This window comes from Phodopus roborovskii, unplaced genomic scaffold, assembly GCF_943737965.1.
Source record: "Phodopus roborovskii unplaced genomic scaffold, PHOROB, whole genome shotgun sequence".
Classification (NCBI taxonomy): Eukaryota; Metazoa; Chordata; class Mammalia; order Rodentia; family Cricetidae; genus Phodopus; species Phodopus roborovskii.
In genome coordinates, this window is record NW_026125444.1 from 9,420,228 (window position 1) to 9,438,907 (window position 18,680).

Below are 18,680 nucleotides of genomic sequence, written 5' to 3' on the forward strand. Positions count from 1 at the left end.
CCTATAGTTTCTCCTCCCTCCACTCTTCCAAGCTCTCCTTTAATTGGTGGTAGCAAATTTATAAGTGTCCAAAAAATAGGTTGTATGTAAATGCTCCTAGCAGCTCTTGCTGGTTTCAGTCTGCAAAAGGGCATTTTTTTCTCATCTTGGACTTTCTGGTGTGTTTATCAATTTTTGGTGAATATCAAAGCCAATTTTTGACAAAAATGTCAATAATTGATGACATCTGAATGTCCATGCCTAATGTGTTTTTTATTTCTGCCACTAATATAGACTATAATGAGTTTATATTTTTACTTAATATTTGTTTGTTTAAAACTATTTTAAAATGGTCTGTAAATTAAATGAGTTATTAATCTAATGCAAGGCTCAAATATTCCTTGTAGTTTCTTTCAACCTATATACACAGACATTACTTACATGTGTTGTAACCAGTTTACCAAGTTAACCAATGAAGGACTGACAATTTTTTTAAATACAATTTAGCCCCATATTATAGAGGACTGAAAGTAAGCTTATGGCTTCAATATAATTTAATCAAAACATTTATCATTTTAATTAGTTTACACTTAATAAATGACATTTTAGCTCGGTGTTTCAGAAAGACCCTCACCTGTCGGGAACTCATCACTCAAAACACCAGGAATGCAGAAATCTCTACTGGGACAAGAGAACAAAAGAAACAAGGGCAAACCTCAATTTCCTGACCCTCAGAGTAGAAATAAGATAACCAATTTCCTCTTTTCTGTCAGATTAATAGTCCTCACCCTGGCATAATTCACTTGTAGCACAAAAGGATTTCTTGTCCCCATTGTCTTTCTTCCTCCGCTCTCCTGAGGTTTTGATTGCTGGAAGGAGAGAGCCATGGATGCTCATCAAAATACACGTATGATCGTCAGTAACTTTCACAATGTCTTAAAAAGCCACATTTGCCTTAAAAACAGTACCAAAAATTAAATCAATCTATACTGACCAATAGATTGTGTCCCTGTGTGTGTGTGTGTGTGTGTGTGTGTGTGTGTGTGTGTGTGTACAAGAACAAGTGTGCACAAATATGCGTGGAGGTTCGAGAACAACCTCAGCTGTCCTTCCTTGTGCGTTATCTGCCTTGTTTTCTGAGACAGTCTCTATTGGCCCTGGACTCACCAAGTAGGCTGTGCTGGCCAGTCAGTGAGCTCAGGGGATCCATCAGTCTCTGCCTCCCATACTGGAATCTGTAGGAGTTCATGCTTGGCTTTCCTGGACATCAGACTCCGGTCTTCATGCTGTCGTTGCAACTGAGTTACCCTCCCATCCCATGACCTTGAGTTTTAAAATAAATATAACTGCTGGACAAAACAGTATCTGACTACATATAAATACTATCCATAATACTACATTTTAACTTACTTTTCAAATTTTCAACTGATTTTTTTTTCTACTGTTGTTGTTTTCTTTGCACATTTCTTCTCAGCTCTTCCCATCCACCATTCCTGGAATCCAGTCTGTGATGCACGAATTTTATGATATGGCAGCTCCTGGCTCACTCCTGTCCCGATACTGGTCTCTTTTAAATGTATTTGAACAATTTTGGCCCATGAATAAAAAGGAACAGCTACATCCACTGGAATGGTAAGAAAGCCACAAATTTGAATGGTGCAATCCAAAAATTCTCAGGGCGAAAAGATTGATTTCAAAAGGCTTTGCCTACAGTAACGGGAGCAACACAAAGGAAGTATGCCCCCAAATTGATGGTCTGGAAAAGAAATGACTTTAAAACACTGAAACCATAATGATTCTGGTGGTCATCAGACCCTGTAAGAATAATACACCCAACAGTTTTCAAGCTGAGATACAACTCCATTTATAAAGTAATGCTTAAAATTAGACATTTCCATCCCATTTCATCTTGTCATCTGAACCTTTGCATTACTGAGTCATCAGGAATACTTGGTGGGGTATGGGTTCTGAACCATCCATCATCTTGGAGGTAGGTACAACAGGCACATTTATTTGGGGATTACGAGGCATGGCTTTATTCTGAGAAAAACTCATCTAATTTTATAAGTCTGTGCTCTGCCTTGTTTGTATTGCTTTTAGAGAGTGTGTTGCCTTCTTCATTTCCACCCTTACAAGAGATAGCCATGGGGGAACAGGCAGGTGAGATATTAATGCCTCTAGTAGCTGGCAAAGGGGATGCACTTAAAGTTTTGTCTGTCCTTTTATATGAACAGAACTAAGAGAGCATCTGACTTTTCTATTGCCAGGAAAACAGAATTAGACCTAAGCCTCCCAGGGAGATGAAAGACTAATGGGACATGACACTCATTTGTGTCTCTTAAAGTCACCATTGGGAATAGCTTCAGCTCTGTTCACTCACTCCCCCCCCCCATTTCCTTCTGCTTAAGGAGATAGTGACCACAAGAAACTCGTTTGTAAATAAAAATACAAATAACCATATATCTGAGTACTTCTTAGAACATCTCCTAGCATGAACATTCACTTTAATTGCAAAAGCTTTATAAGCCTGGCTTTATTCCCCCAGTAAGTCCAAATGAAGTTTTCCCTGTGTGCTTGAAAACTAATTTAAATGCTACAGCATAAAGTCACCTTTTATATTTTGCTTTCATTTGAATAATCCAAGACTTCCTCGTACATAAGTATAGATAGGCAAAGAACAGCTGAGATTTCCCAAGGAGCTTATTTGTATTGTTTGTAACGTTTGGTGAGATCTCTAGAGATTTGCAAGCTTTAGATCATTTGTTCCCTTGGCAAAGTTTTCTCTGGCTCCTTATATATGAGAAGGTTCAGCAATACACTGGCTAAAATCAGAAGACTGGGTTCTCTTGACTTAAAGAATTGCAAGAATGGTCACCATTGAGTATAATTATAAAACACTGGAACTATTCTGAATCATACAAAGGTAGATTTTTAAAAAAATCCCAACATTAGAGTTTATTAGCAGGCAAAGTTCTGAGTCCTCTAAGACTTAATTTCTTTACATGTAAGCATGGCTTAGATTGCTTACCACATATTCTAGAAGGGTTACATAAGAAAGTTTCCTGTATATTACACTGTAATGTAAACAGGTGTAAAACACAGTATATCCTTTCTTTCATGTTTCTGTGCCACTCAAAGGTCATTTTAGCATCTCTGGTTGTAGATCACATGCTACAATCTGTTCCACTAATCAGGTGAAGGCCTAGAGATTTAAATAAAAGACAAGACAGCGGGTCATTCCTGCAACTGGAATGAACTGGAATGCCAGAATGCCAAATGCCATTTATTGAGGGGAAGGAGTGGGCTTGTATACTAACTCACAGCACAGTGGAAAACAGTCAACGGTCAAGCGTGCAAGTTCTCAGGCTTAGTTCCTCCCCAGCAGATGTGTGTTATCAAATCAGGCAGAGTACCAGTAACAACTGCTCAAGGTGCCTCAGGAATCCATGCAGGGCCCTACATGTGGTGAGGGAGGTACTTTTCCTTTCCTTCATAAGGGAAGCCATACACATCCAAAAGACTTTTCTATATTAACACTGACAGAAGTAAATTTTGATATTTATCAGAAGTCAAATGGAATAATGCTCCCAGAAATATTTTTATGTTCCAGTTTGCCAGTGAGTGTGTAGATGTCATGATCATCCATGGTTTATTGCAAGGAGGGCCATGCCTCTCGCACGAATTTCCCAGGTGAGGGAAATTAAGATTCTAAGACAAATCCGTAACTGAAAACCCAACACAAGTACTGACAGCCTCACCCTGGGCTCTGCACTTCTATCCAGTGTACCAGGCAGGCAGGGAGGCGGCCATGTTTTCATCTTTACAACAGTCACAGCGAGGCACTTTTATATACACGTAATAAAGCTCATTTGCTTGTAGCACAGCAACAGGGTAAGAGAAGACAAAGCCGGGGCATCAGCAGTGGTAGGCAACATTTGTGTGTGAGCCCCCAGGCTCAGAATCCAGGCAGCCCAATCTAAGTAGTGTGGACACCTTAAAAATGTTGGTTAATTTCCCTTTCCCTGGAAAGAGAGCTGCGCATGCACTTCACTATGTGGAAATGTTTTCTTAGAAAACACACACCAGTTTAAGAATAATGTATTCACAAAAACATCCAAGAAAGAAGTGCATGACGCTCTTGTGTACGAGTTCTCACTCCATTAAGACAGCCATGCTTCCATGATTTAGTTCTTGTGAACTTCAAGGTTGTGTCTCTTGAGCGAGTCTCCTAGAACTCTTAGCTTTTTGTTTTTGTTTTTGTTTTTTTTTTTTTTTTTTTTTTTTTAAATTTGGACTTCAGTTAGACTTACCTCTTTAGAAGAGTGATTGCCACTGTGCAGAAAGCTCTGGGTTGGATCCCAAACATTACAAAAATAAAAATAAGCAAACAACCGGAAATCTCATCGCCATCAAAAACTTTATAGCTCTTGCCAAGCATTCGTTACCTATTATTCCATTTCTTGGAAGTAATCACTACATTTTGCCTCCAGGTTTTTTTTTTTTTTTTTTTTGTGTGTGTGTGTGTGTGTGTGTGTGTGTGTGTGTGTGTTTGTGTGTGTGTGTGTGTGTGTGTGTGTGCCAAAAAAAAATAGACTTTTAGAAGTAAAATCACCATAACTTCTAGTATTGGCAGTGATAGAAATGCTAATTAGCAATTAGCAAACTCTGTTTAATGCCTTGGTTCTTTGAGATTTCTTGCCCGATGATGCTGTAATGGGCCTGAAGATGCCTTCCTGGCCTTTGTGCCAAATTACTCAGCACAGTGTCCGGCAATGGCATGTTTATTTGATTCTCACAGTGTTCCTGTGTAGAGAAAAATCCTATTATCTCTGTTTTAATGGGGTGACAGACAACAAAGCATCATATCAACACAGGAAAGTCATGTCAAGTGCTAGAGACCACAGTGCCCTATGTTCTCTATTACACAGACCAGAAAATTTTCTCACTGCTATTTAGGTTACGTTAGCTCCAGTTTTAAGGATTTAAAGGTTCATCTGGCCAAGCATTTGGCTACTTATAGGACACAGAAAATGAAGTGAGCATGCCAAGAAATAAACAACCTTTGCCGTTCTTTATTGGTTATTGGGGAGTGTAAGGACACAGCTCTGGCAACATCGGTTGTTTCCGATAGCCATGTTGTTTCCTACAGTTTTGTGGGTGTCCTCAAGCTGTGTTTCAGCATGTCCGAGGCTCTTGGCATCAAAGCTGTGGAATGTTAGACAGAGATTCCAGTGGGAATGTGCGTTTTTTTAGTCACCTCTCTTGGATCTGGGCTGTCTGGGTTGCTTAGCTTCCAACTAGAGAGTGACTGTTATTTCACTAATTTCCTTCAGCTATCCACCTACTTGTTAGCAATGTTATGATTTGCACACACCTTACTGGAGGCTAGATAGCCAGGCTCAAGGGATGAAGTCCAAACAGTGCTTCTTGTCTGTGGTCACCTGGGGACAAAAGACAGTGTGTTCACCTTTGATCTGGACTTGCCTGGCATTGTATTCACAGGAATTCTTCGACAAGAAACGAGACCATTCAGAAACAAGAAGAGTCATTTGAAGCAATCAAAAGCAAAGAAGGTAAAAGCATATGCCCCACACAGTATTCCATAAAGTATGATCTGTCTTTAAAATATATTTAAAATGTTTAACATTGTTAGCAATCAGAAATGAAAATTAAGCAAGGAAGTGGTGTTTTCTCCTCAAAATTGAGTGTTCTTCTTAAAGATAAGGGATGAGTAAGGAGAAAGGAATGTTCTCATACTGACAGCAAATGGATGCCATGGAAAATAGATTTTAAAAGTTACTCTTGGGGCCTTAGCACTCAGTGGTAGAACACGTGCTTGGTATGTAGAGGCTCTAGGCGCAATCTTTAATGCACAAAAATAGATCATCTAGTTCAATAAAATTTACCCTCACAGAGTAGAAATTCTACTTCTAACTATTCATTTTAAGAAATTAATTACGAATATGTGGTAACAATTAAAAATTGAAGTATTTTAGTAAACAGTAAAGTAACTTCTGGAAAAAGTTTAGTACCTATTTATAATACAGTTTTTATCGATTATAAAAAGAAGTAAACAAGTAATAAAAAAAAAATGAGAATCCACCATTATTGCTCAAAGAGTAGACTGAATGCACCTGTGAACTTACAATCCTGAAATAAAGTTCTATAAATAGCTAGGAAAGAACATTTGCCACAAAAGATGTTCAGGCTGTATGGTTTAGTGTAACAGCTGCCTACTAACAAGAGGAACCTCCAAGAAGTTTAGTGGTGATTTTTTTTTATTCCCCCGACTTACCTCTTTTTTCCCTCATATTCTGTTTTTAAGGACTATTCAAAGTTTTGTCACTAGGAGAAAATATTTTTAAGAAGAAAAAGATGAAAGAAATATCCATCAATATGTCTATTTATTTTAACTAAAGAGCTCCTATTACAACCAGGATTTGGTCTAAAACTATGATTCCCAGTGGAGCTGCATTGAATCTTCTAACCAGAATTTTGGTTTAGAGCCCACTAGTGAGTTTGCAAGACACTAGTTTGAGAACCACAGAATCAACAAAATGTATCAGTAAAAACAGCAATGAATGGACGATGATTGAGTATGACTACTCTTTTCCGACATCACTTTTTCCCCTCTTTAAATGAATATTTTAAACCACTCTACATATTTTATCCATTCCTTTGTCCATAAATATTTATTAGGATTTTTTTTAGTTGAGTGTTTAGTTATCTGGAAACTTGGAACATACAGAGTAACCAACTGGTTAGAATGCCTCATTCCATCAATTTAGGAAATTATAGCATAGGATCACAGGAACAGAAGAAAATGTAATAGTTTACCTTTAGGGTAAAGATGACATTCAGACCACTCATTTGTTCCTCTAATATTTTCCTACTAGAAGAAATCACTCGTTTGAGTTTTGAATCCAATAGCTGAATGTATTGTAGCTGTTAGTTGTGCTTAGAGATGCTTCTTGGTGAAGAGTGGAGAACTGTCCCAGTCAGTAAAGCGATTGCTATTTGTACATGAGTAGCTGCATCCCACACATAACACCCATATAGAACTCTGGGTATAATGATGTGAGGCCCCAGCCCTTAACAGTAAGAGGGGTAGGGTAGAGATGGTAGAGACTGGCAGACTGGCAGATCCTTGGGCCTTGCCGGTTGGACATTCTAGCTGGTCAGTAAGTCCAGATTCAGAGCAAAAGACACACACACAGTGTGGGGGAGGAGAGAGAGAGAGAGAGAGAGAGAGAGAGAGAGAGAGAGAGAGAGAGAGAGAGAGTATTTACATTAAATTCCTAGTTTTATTTTTAAATTTAATTTTTTTTATTTTAGATGCAGTTCCACGAGTTTCGTATGAAAATAAAGATATGCATTGCAATACTGGTGAGTTGATATTGAAGTGTTTCTATAGTACAGCCCACAGTTTAGACACAATGCAACTTTGAAAAAAATATAAACATTTTATCGTATTCAGATGTCTTTAGGCTGCTAGTTTCTTTAAAGTAAACTTTGAGACATTTTATTTCTGGTTAAGTTAGTATCTATCATTTCTGCCTGAATAATAGAACATTTCATTTTTAGTTATTCTGATTTTTAGTTTAAAATATTACATACACACACACACACACACACACACACACACACACACACACACACATATAAATTATTTTAGGTCCATGACTTCCACCCTTAATTTTAGGGGTCCCCACAGAATCTTACATTAGAGGTAGAATTTGGCTTAGACATCCTCTTTAGAAATCTCACTATACTGAAGTAATCCTTTTCCTCCTAGGTGATTACTGTAATGGGGAGCATTTGAGTAGAATTCTTCCTGTAACAACTGAGAATTTCAAACTCAATTTTCAGTTTATCTTCTTGAAATATTTGTAATTTAAATTTACATAAAATTTAAATTAAAAATCACTTGGCTCATCTAGTTTGATACAGTGCAGTGGTAGACCTGTGTTTTTAGTGAGTCCTGTTGCCTTTCAAGGTCACAGAGCTGTTAAATGACTGGGGTGAGTCATACCCTTCAGATTTGGCCTAACTCCTGAATCTTCTTTTCATCAAAAAAGAAAAAAAATTGTGTGTTTTACATGCATGTGTGTTTTGCCTGCCACGTATGTCTGTGCACCCCACAAGTGAATGTGAGAGCTTGAGGAGGCCAAAGGAGGGTGTTGGATTCCCTCTTTTCATAACTCCTGGAACTGGAGTTACACATGGCCGTGAGCAACCATGGGGCACTAAGAATTGAACCCGAGTCCTCTGGAAGACCAGTGGGTGTGGTGCTCTTAAACACTGAGCCAACTCTCAGGTCTCCTGAACTTTCTTTATATCTTACATTATGCAAAGAATTAAGAGCTCTCCATTGTAGCTTTATTTATTTATTTTACAACATATGCCTCTTCAAATAGATTCACATCTACCAGTCTATACTTTTTGCTGAAGTGTGCATTTAGAAGACTTGTCTTCTGGGTGGTTGTGGCGAACACCTTTAGTCACAGCACTCAGATACAGAGGAAGGCATATTTCAATATTCTAGGCCAGCCTGTTCTACAGAGTGAGCGACACTATGTCTTGAAAAGCCCCACCCACCTACCTACACACTGGTGTGCCCACCCCCCCACACACACACGGAAAGAAAAAGAAAAACTTGTCTTCTAAAATAAATAAATTCTTCTAAAACATGAAAGTTGAAAAAAAAAAAAAAAGGAATGTATAACCTTAGGCTTAATTTATTTTAAATAGAAGTCTTGTAATGTAATACATTCTAACTTGCTTGCCATCTAAATACTGGTGTTTAGTCGTCCCTTTTCAATAATCCTATCAAAAAACCATGCTGCATTGAGTAATATTAGTCTTTATGAAATCAATAAGTGCATTCAGTTAAGGACAAAAAGCTTGCCAAGTATTGTCGTCCTTACCAGAGAAAAGATAGCAGGTATGCTCCTTCCCACAAATACCCCATACCTCACCTCCCATCCCCACCCCAGTTACCGATCCCTCACACCAAAAAGACCCAGTTCTCCTTTCTCCTGGGTGCCCTACTGCTCTGGGTATGGTTTTAAAAGAAACAACGCTCAGTGAGAAAATGAATGGAATCAGAAGTAGTAATATTTTTGAAATCCTGTCCTGGGCTGGGCCCATGGCTAAATGCAACTTGGAAAAAGCCATATCTTCTGCTTGGGCTTCTGTGCCAGATGAGCTCATTGTTTTTCAATTCCTTGGTAATGTGTGGGGCACATGGTCAGAGAATCTCTTCAACTTTATTCATGTCCTTTCTTTCCCCCGATTAAAAATCCATCTTACCTGAATATTTACAATTAATCTCCCGACTTTCACGGTTTGATAAAAGATTTAGAAATCTGCTGGGTGATGCTCCTGCACAGGTGGGCTGTCTTCAAGAGACTAAGCCTTTCCTGTGTTCAGTATGAGTTACGATGATCTGTCAAGAGAGCAATAAAATCCTATGGTTGAAAGAAGACTGTTAAAAACCACCAAAACTTCAAACAGCTTTCCCATGTATGCTTGCCAAATAGGTTAAGCAGCCTGCTACCACCATCCCTCATGGGGGGTTCTCCATAGATCTCAGGTAGGTGGGCCTGAGACAAGTCAGGGCTGGACTGGGAAAGAAGCCAAGGGCCCACCAGGTGTTTACAGGCAGCGCTTTATTCAGTTGCCACGATGTCAGAGCTAAATCAACTTTCATGTAAGGGTCCAGGGCGCAGCACCCAGCCCAGACGTGGAAAGTTTGGTGGTGGTGGGTGGTTCTTGCAAAAATGTTACTTATGGAAGTAATTGCACATTTATTTCATCTCTTGTGGAGGTGAGGTTCAATTTGTAAGAAGTACAAGCCCCCTTTGAAAACTGTGACTACCCTGTGAAACATAAAGAGAAAAGCAATTCTCACCAAATTAATTATTAATTAATTAATTCTCACCAAATTGCTGTAAAAATGTGTTCTTAGTTAATACAAGTGGCATATGCCTGCAACTTCACTGCTGGGAGGCCAACGCTGGAAATCACAAGTTCAAGGCCAACGTGAGCTGTATGGGAAGACCTTATGTCAAAATTAAATAAATGGAGGATATAAAAAGAAAAAGAAAGGCTATTAAGTTAAAATATATTGTCTATGATTTGTGTTGATGAAACAGTCTACTGCTTTGTTTTCATTCAAGTGGTCCTGAGCACAAAAGTATATATATTTATATTCCTTTCATGCCTGGGCAGCTCAAGTCTCCCTAACCAATGGTGATCACTGCTTAGTGTAATGCTGGGGTCAGAGCATTCATTTGGCTCAAATCCTGCAACTGTTAACCACCTATTTTCATTATGCTCATCTCCATGCCTTGAACACAAAGATATGTAGATAGGGTATGTGGCATTCTGATTTTAAAAATCAATACATTACTAAGAAAGCCATTTTAAATTTGAGATAAAAACAATGATTTTCAGTGGAAGTTATAATACTATATACTTATAGTCTTATAAATCTTATTGAGACAGATTATTAAAATTATGATTGAAATCTACCTATGTACATATATCAGCCAGAAAAAAGTTTTTGATTAGCTTTTTCTTTTCAAATGTCAAGTAAAATTAAGCAGTGTAATCAAACCACTAAGAGATTCAACAAAATCGTACTTCTCTGTAGAGTGAAATTACATGTATTTATGATGATATTCTGTGATAATTCTTTTTCTGACCTTCCAGCTAGCTCCCAAATAATGACATGGAGACATATTAATTATTCAAGCTCGGCCTATAGCTTAAGCTTATTCCTAACTAACTCTTAGAACTTAAATTAACCTATATTTTTAAATCTACATTCTAACACATGACCTTTTAAATTTCTTTCATTTTGTACCTCTGACTTGTTCTGTGTCTCCTGGCATCTCCTTGCATATCACTGTACCTCAATTATTTCTGACATCCTCTTTCTCTGCCCAGAAGTCCTGCCTATACATCCTACCTAGTTATTGCCTGTTCGGCTCTTTATTAAACCCATCACAGTAATATGTCTTCACACAGTGTGCAAATATCTTATAACACTATAGTGCTCTTATTTTATACTTGGTTAATTGTTTTCTTCCAACCAGCATGGAAAAGCACAGAGCAGGAGACAGACATGCGTATTTTAACTTTATTGTTAATAAAGAGTATATAGGCAGCTGTGTGGAGCCGTGGTTCTCAGAGCTAGAATGCTACAGCTGGATGATGTTTTTCTGTCCCCACCTTGTGTGATGCTTCTCCGTTTCTCTCAAAGGCATTATCAGAAGTTTGGTCTTAAGTGAAGTACAAAGCCCAGGACATAATAGTGGAAACAATGAATAGCAAAGCAAGGCAGACTTGTGGAAGGTCTTTCCTCTTTAGTTTAACTCTAGAAACCATGCAAAACTACTACTACAAATTATAACAAACTATCAGATTTGAGAAACCATTATGACAGCTATAGAAAGGGAGAAGGGCAGAAGTGACCAGAACAATGGTTTTTTGCTAACTTACTGAAGTTAGCCACACTTTCTGACATTGAGCCTTTGCTTGCTGTGCTATTTAGCATCACCAAATGCCCAATGATGCTAGGATGCTGTCACTTTGCTGATTTCAGGAGAGCTTTCTATACCTACATTTGCTGGAGTTTTGTTGACTATTGTAAAGAATAGATAAAATACTCGTAGATACTGCATTGAAATTCATTGTTCATTCCAAGTATTAGATGTAATTTAGCAGTGACTGCTGGGGGGGTGTGCGCGCACCACTAAAGCTGTTTTCCTTTTCTTGTAACAGGATAGTGTTTCCTATAAAATGAGTTGCCAAAGGAAAATTTGTAGTCGATTGCATGAAGTCGTTGTAGGCTCAAGAACAGGTTGAAACGAATATGGCATTTCTTTCTATTACTTTATGGCACCTTCCCTGATGAGGTGGCTTGGGAAGGAATTTCAGGAGGCTTTGTAGATATTTTGAAATATGTGTTTGGTATGATACCAAAGTTCACATTCTCTGCTCTCCCATACCACTCTTATACCAACTAACGTGTTGATATCTTGCTTGTACAAAAAAAGCTTGTCTGAAGATCTGAGGATGGAGCTTGCCGCTAGCTAACCATAGAGGTCTGGAGGTCTGTGCAGACAGTCAGGAAGTGATATGCTGGATGGAAACAGGAAGCAAGATGGCTGGACAAAGACAAGGAGTAATATGGCTGGGCAGAGAAAGGATTAAAGTGGGAAGAAACAGGAACTTGCTGTCTTTTGTGCTGGGAAGCGAATGTGGTAGAGGCGGCTTTGACTTTCTCCTTCTCTCTGATCTCTCAGCATTTTCCTCTGTATCTGACTCTGGGTTTCTATCATTTAGACCCATTAAGAACTCCATTTCCCAACTAATGGCAGTTTAATGACATTTTTCATTAAGAAACTTTCCTGATTGGCTGCTGTTTCCCTTATGTCACTGCCCATGGAGCCATTGTCTCCATTTTCATAGCTGATTAAGATGTTACATTTCATGAAGATGTTATCAACCCACAGGAGGAACATTTTGCCCCGACTTCTATGCCTTTATCATTTCAAGGACTGAGAAAAAATACCGTCTGTATTGCACCAGCTACAGTGAACATCTGGCCCGTGGAAGCCCCTCCATGTCTGACAAATTGGAAATCATGTTGATGCCATAAATCAATGGCGTCTAGTTGCTGAGTGGATAGCCTCTGATCACTGAAACTGTGCATTGGAGTAGGAGGGGGGGGCACCTTAATCACATGCAGTTTTAAAATCTATATGCAGTTCACAGTTGCTTTTGTCATTCTTTCTGCTTGAGAACAGAGGAAGACACTGTCTGCAATATCAAGATCTTCACCCATCCCCACCTGGAACTAAATCCCGAGTTTAACCCGAAGGTCAAAGATTATTACTGTGAAGTGCCATTTGATGTGCTTACAGTGAGGATTGGAGCAGAGACTTCTAAATGTCAATGCAAGGTGCACCTGCGGGAGCGTGCAGGGCCAAGGTATGGCAATGTGCGCTGGCTGATTCCACTTCCCACCAGAAAGCGCATGTCTGATTCCACCTTTGATGGTGGTTTGGAAAAGCTGAAGCATGGTCCTGGGAAACAAAGTGGTGGGAAGTCTTTCTCTTTCAAGCTCCATGTGCTTAGAAATACACACAGGTTCTCCACCAGTCTACTAAAAATGGAGTTAATCTTCATAACAAGCGAGGGCCTTGAGATATGAGATGACGGGGAGCCATCGAGAAGTCTTCTTTGTGCGCCTTCTTGTTTTTAGATGGTTGGAGCTGATGTTTATAAACAGTGACCCCCTTTTACCCTAAGCCAATGTCTCCAGTCTGGTGACAATCTGTGGGCACAGTATGCTGCCTTTGTTCATCTTGAAGGGTTTATTTGTTTAATTACTTTTTCATTTGTTGTTATTTTCCATAGACGGTTTTTGAAAGACTTCAACTTTTTTGTTTGGAAATTTGAACAGACCCAGAACATTGTTATGTATGGTGTCCATAAAGAGGAAGATACACGATTCTGCCACAGGGCAGAGGTTCTCAACCTGTGGGTCTCGACCCCCTCTGGGGGCTTGAGTGGCCCTTTCTCAGGGGTTGCCTAAGACCATTGGAAAACACAGATATTTACACTATAATCTATAACGGCGGCAAAATTACAGTTGTGAAGTAGCAACGAAAATAGTTTTATGGGGGGGGGTCACCATACCATGAGGAGCTGTATTAAAGAGTCACAGCATTAGGAAGGCTGAGAACCGCTACTGCAGGGAAAGAAATGTGCTTGGCATTGGTTACAGTCTAGTTTAGTATAAAGGAAGGATGTGAGCTCAGGGTACCCCTCCATCAGTAGAGTGCTTGCCTAGCATACAGGAAACCTTGGGTTTCAATTGGAGGTCAGTCTGGGATACATGAGAATATCTGTCAAAAGAAGGAAAGAAAGGAGGGAGAGGGAGGAAGGGAAGGAACAAGACGAAAAAGTGAAATAACACAGAGAAAGGAAGAGAGGATTCTTGTCTCTCTTATCTGGGTTCGATCCTGGCTCTTCTCTGTAACTTGAGGCAGCTGGTTATCAGTTCTTTCTAAGATTCTCTATGTTGCTGGGCAGTGATGGTGCACACCTTTAATCCCAGGCATGTCCCTTGAGAGGCAAAGGCAGGTGAATCTCTGAGTTTGAGGCCAGGCTGGTATATAGAGTGAGTTTCAGGACAGTCAGGGCTACATATAGAAACCTAGCCACAAAAGACAAACAAACAAAAAGAGTCTCTATGTTTATAATAAAGGCCATCATGATTTTGTATAGAGCTATTGTATTAGAAGTAATACCTGACCCTGAGAGGTGGTTAATAAATATTAGCTCCTTTTCCTCTAGTTAATGAAGGACTAGTCGTAAAAGATGATCCCTAGTATAGCTAAGAACTAGATTTTTCATAATTCATATTTCTTATGAAATTATGCAGCTCTTACATTTTTAGTCAAGTATCAATAATGATGATGGTGATGATGATAAATACTGATGTCTGAATCTGTTTGGACTGAATAATTGTCCCCATCCATATTAATTCTCTTCTATCTCTCACTCTCTGTCACCTTCCGCTGTCTGCCCTCAGCTTTGCCAACTATCCCCTGGGATTAGGAATGAACAGAATTTCCATGTTCGTGGTGGATGAATCTCCAGCAGAGGGTGACACGGTAACCATCTATAAACTCTCCATTTATAGAGAAGACCGCCCAAGCCTCCCCTTCTTTGAGGACTTCACAGTATGCGGTTTTGTGCAAGTGAGTGAATTTTGCCTTTGCACTTGTGTTGAGTCGGGAATGATTAGTTAAATCCAGTGAGAAACGCAGTTGTTACTGGAAGCATTGTGCCTCTCTAACATGTGATCTCTACAGCAGTCTGAGCCCAGGCAGCTATCAGAAGCCCTCATTGTGGGGCTACTTCCCTGAGTGCTGGCCACATTCTTCTCCCTGGGCTCAGGGCCCCATCTCCGTTACTATTTAACATTGTGGATCACCAGCAGCTTTGGAGTTAGTTTTGCATTGCCCATTTACATTTTCATGTTTATCTTGGATTTGCCTGTGGATCTCCTTTTGAAATCTTAAACTGGATCCAATGGAATTCATTGTTAAAAAAAAAATGAGAGGAAAACTTACGAAATGAAATTTGCTTGGCATAGATGTATTTCTCATTTGTGCTTCAGCCCCTAATCACTTCTCAAGGCTGTGGGTTCTCCTTTGAGAAACACATTCCATTTTGTAGCCGTATTGGTTTGGGAGGAGGGTTTCTATTACCCTCTGACTTTGTCTTTTTGCCCGCTCTCCCTTGCAGTTTTTTTCTTTTCCTTACATTTTCTCATCCCATGCATACACCCTCAGTACAGATAATGGGAGACAGGTAGGAGTTAAAACTCTGATCATATATATCCTAATCCATTCAGAAAGCATAATCACAGATACACTCATACAATGTCAAAAGGCTGTACTTGCTGCCAGGAGCTTTGCACGAGAGAGGATTAAACGGGGATGTGACCCACTGGGCCTTTGTGGATGGTAAGAGCCCCATGATTGTTTATATGTTCATTCAGTGGCCAGACACCACAATCCTTCCTTCCATCTCCACTTCTCACTCATCTGTTTCCAAGAGTTTAATACCATTTCATAAGGCTATTTATCCCTTAGATTTTTTTCCTAAGGCCATACAAAGCTCAGCCTTACAAGTCCTCACAAAATCAGAGGGAATTCTGCATTGTTCTACAGAGTAGGAAAGCAAAGTAAAAATTTGAAGGTTATCAATAGGTGTCTTTTTGTAAATAAAAGGAAAATCAGGCGACCATTTGGAAGCCCACATCTGTTTTAGTGCATAAGGCACTGTCCGATGTTCTCTTTCTCCTCCTTAATACCTGCCTTATACATTTATTAAAAACCTTTATTTTATTATTTTTAATTTATTTCTTTAATTTAAATTTTATTTCATACAATATATTTTGGTCATGTTTTTCCCTTCCAATATTTTCTTTATTAACCCCAGTTTGTTCCATTAAAGAGAAGCCAGGCATATAAAGATACACTGTCTCATTAATAGACATTTAAGAGCAGGTAAAACTAACATGATCATAAAGACCAGAACAGAAATTATCTGGAAGCTGTCAATGCCACTATTCATGAGCGGACCCTTTGAGGAAATGCCCTATATCTTAATCTGGGTGATGGCTACTTGTAGAACAAATGAAACTGTGCACTTCAAACTTATATAATTTACCGTCTATCTATGTAATATAGGAAATATGTATGAAATAATTGGACAAATTTGCATATAAATTTTAGTTCAGTAAAATATGAAAAGAAAATGTTGGAAAGGAAGTGTGTGTTATCATCTTCCAAGACATATCTTACTTATCAAATACCATATTGATCAGAAGCAACTTAATTACCATGCAGCTACCATAGAGAATCGATTGTACTTATTACTGTAACGTGGACAAAACTATTAGAAAATTCTTGTGGGATGACTCTCACAGACGATCGCAGGAAAGTATTTCAGTCATCTATGAATCCTTTCCAAAGAGTTCTCAGTTGAAAATTTATGTGTGGTCCTTCGGTAAGTACTACATTTTATAACATGGAAAATGTTTAATAGTGTTTTTTTAACCGTCCATTTATAAAAATTCTCGAATGAGTGAGCAGAAAAGTGTGGCAGAAAGGCAGCTTACTTTCGGTGCTTAGCTAGGCCTGAGCCATGTGGGCTGCAGGAGGACAGGGCCTCCCATAGGCTCCACCTCCAAGTCTACCAAGAAGCCTCTGTGTTGCTGGTTCATTTTCTCACTGCTGTTTCAAATTACTTGACAAAAGCAACTCAGAGACGACAGAGTCCACTTTGGCTCACCGTCCGAGGGTGCACCAGCAGGGCCTGGAAGGCATGCAGGTGGGAGTATGAGGCAGCTGGCCATGTTTCCTTCAGAGTTAGGAATCAGAGACGAACACTGTTGCTCATCCCAGCTTCTCCTTTTATTCCGCTGCGAACCGGGGCTGTGGGGTGGTGCCACCCTCGTTTAAGCTCTACGTCTTCTCTTCTTAGTTAAAATCTCTTTGGGCCCTCATAAGAAATCCCAGGGGTACCGTGTTGCCAACAAATCCAAATAATCCATCAAATTGACAATGACGATCACTGCTTAGCGTCATTACCATCTTTGGGCTTCAGTGCTGATAGAAATGACAATGGTTCAGATGTATAGAAAGTGAGAGAGGATCAATTCCCAATCACAGACTCTTAGGTTCTTCAGAATTTCTATACCTAGGTAGATAGATATATAGAGATATCACAAAAACCCAAAATGTTTCATCTTCCAAACTTCCCCCTCACCACTTTTCTGCTATTGTATTGTTAGGATTAAAGTTCACATTACATTATTTGCAAATTATCAGAAAAACTGTTTAATTTCAGCCCCCCCCAACTTACTCACACGTGCAAGCCTAAAAGGAAAGAAGTTAAACATTAATCACATTTTATTTTCCAGTAAAAAGGGAAATCGCAACTTTTCCTTGTATTTCAGATTAGATTTTGGTTTAATGGTCTCTACTGTTCAGTTTAAAATTAGTGTCTTATTCCATTCATTAAAATGGACTAAGTCCAAGCATTAAATGCTTAGTCCAAGCATTAAAAAAATGCTTGGAGTCAGTAACTTCCAAAGCTTATTTCTCACAGTTCTAGGGACTGAGAAGCTCAAAATTGTGTCTTTGGAACTCTATCAAGTCCTCTGAACACTGCCAAGGTAGCAGAGGCAAAAAGGACTCAGGCCATGTTCCACTTGGGGAGGAAGCAAGGAGCAAGACCAGGGTCTAAGCCTGCTGATAAGGCACCATAGGTGCCTTTTTATAAGGACTGAGACACAGCCTTCATGACTTACTCATATCCTAAAAGGTCCCAACTCACAATACTACTACAGTGGGGTTGTTTTAACACAAGAATTTTGGGAGTCATTCAGTTCATAGCAAACACAGAAAGTAACCCGCTTTTAAATAAGCAATGCAGGATAATTCAGTGCTGATGCCATCAAACCCCTTATTTCTCCTCCCCTTATTCTCCTTCCTTCTGGGAATCAGTTATTAACTTTACTGCTAAACCAGAAAATTAGCAGGGACGGGGAAGCAGAGTTATAAAGCATAACAGTCAGTTAAAAGTTAAAAGCTAGTCATCATGGTATTTTGGTGAATGATAAGATCTTTAAATTCTAAGCCACTTAATATCCTTTGTATGTCCAAACATTACTAAGTATGTAATTGGTCATAATAAACCATTTGGAATTATTTAATATCTTTATCTCAACTAGGGTTATGATAATTAGAAATTGTATATAGTTGTCCCAGAGGGGTTTTAGTCATCTAGGTAAGGATGAAGGTTTTTATATAGTTGATATAAATATATAGAGGGCCACCTACCTCAACCCCAGCACCACCGACATTTGCATCTGGATAATTCAGAAGAAAGCTAGCTGAGCATTATGGTAGACCCCTTGCGAAAGTGGTGACAATGTGTGTTCCCAGACATTTCCAATGTCTCTTGTGGGGCAGAATCATCACCAATGCAAAGCCAGCTACTTAAAGCAGTAAGCTTTCTTCCTAACACTGTGCTAAATGAGAGTGAATGGCTTACAGGTATCCCTTAAATGTTGTTTGCTGGAGACTCATTCTTCCATTTCATCA

General features: G+C 39.2%; 1 protein-coding gene across 1 annotated transcript in view; it reads left to right on the top strand.

Annotated features, from left to right (window-relative positions):
- Cped1 (cadherin like and PC-esterase domain containing 1) overlaps positions 1 to 18,680 on the top strand; it is a 252,839-nt gene that overhangs the window by 129,700 nt on the left and 104,459 nt on the right. Inside the window, exons 11-15 of the mRNA XM_051175736.1 lie at positions 1,454 to 1,611; positions 5,482 to 5,552; positions 7,315 to 7,365; positions 12,798 to 12,981; positions 14,591 to 14,759. Of these exons, the coding sequence (XP_051031693.1) occupies positions 1,454 to 1,611; positions 5,482 to 5,552; positions 7,315 to 7,365; positions 12,798 to 12,981; positions 14,591 to 14,759 (633 nt within the window). The remainder of the gene's footprint in view (positions 1 to 1,453; positions 1,612 to 5,481; positions 5,553 to 7,314; positions 7,366 to 12,797; positions 12,982 to 14,590; positions 14,760 to 18,680) is intronic.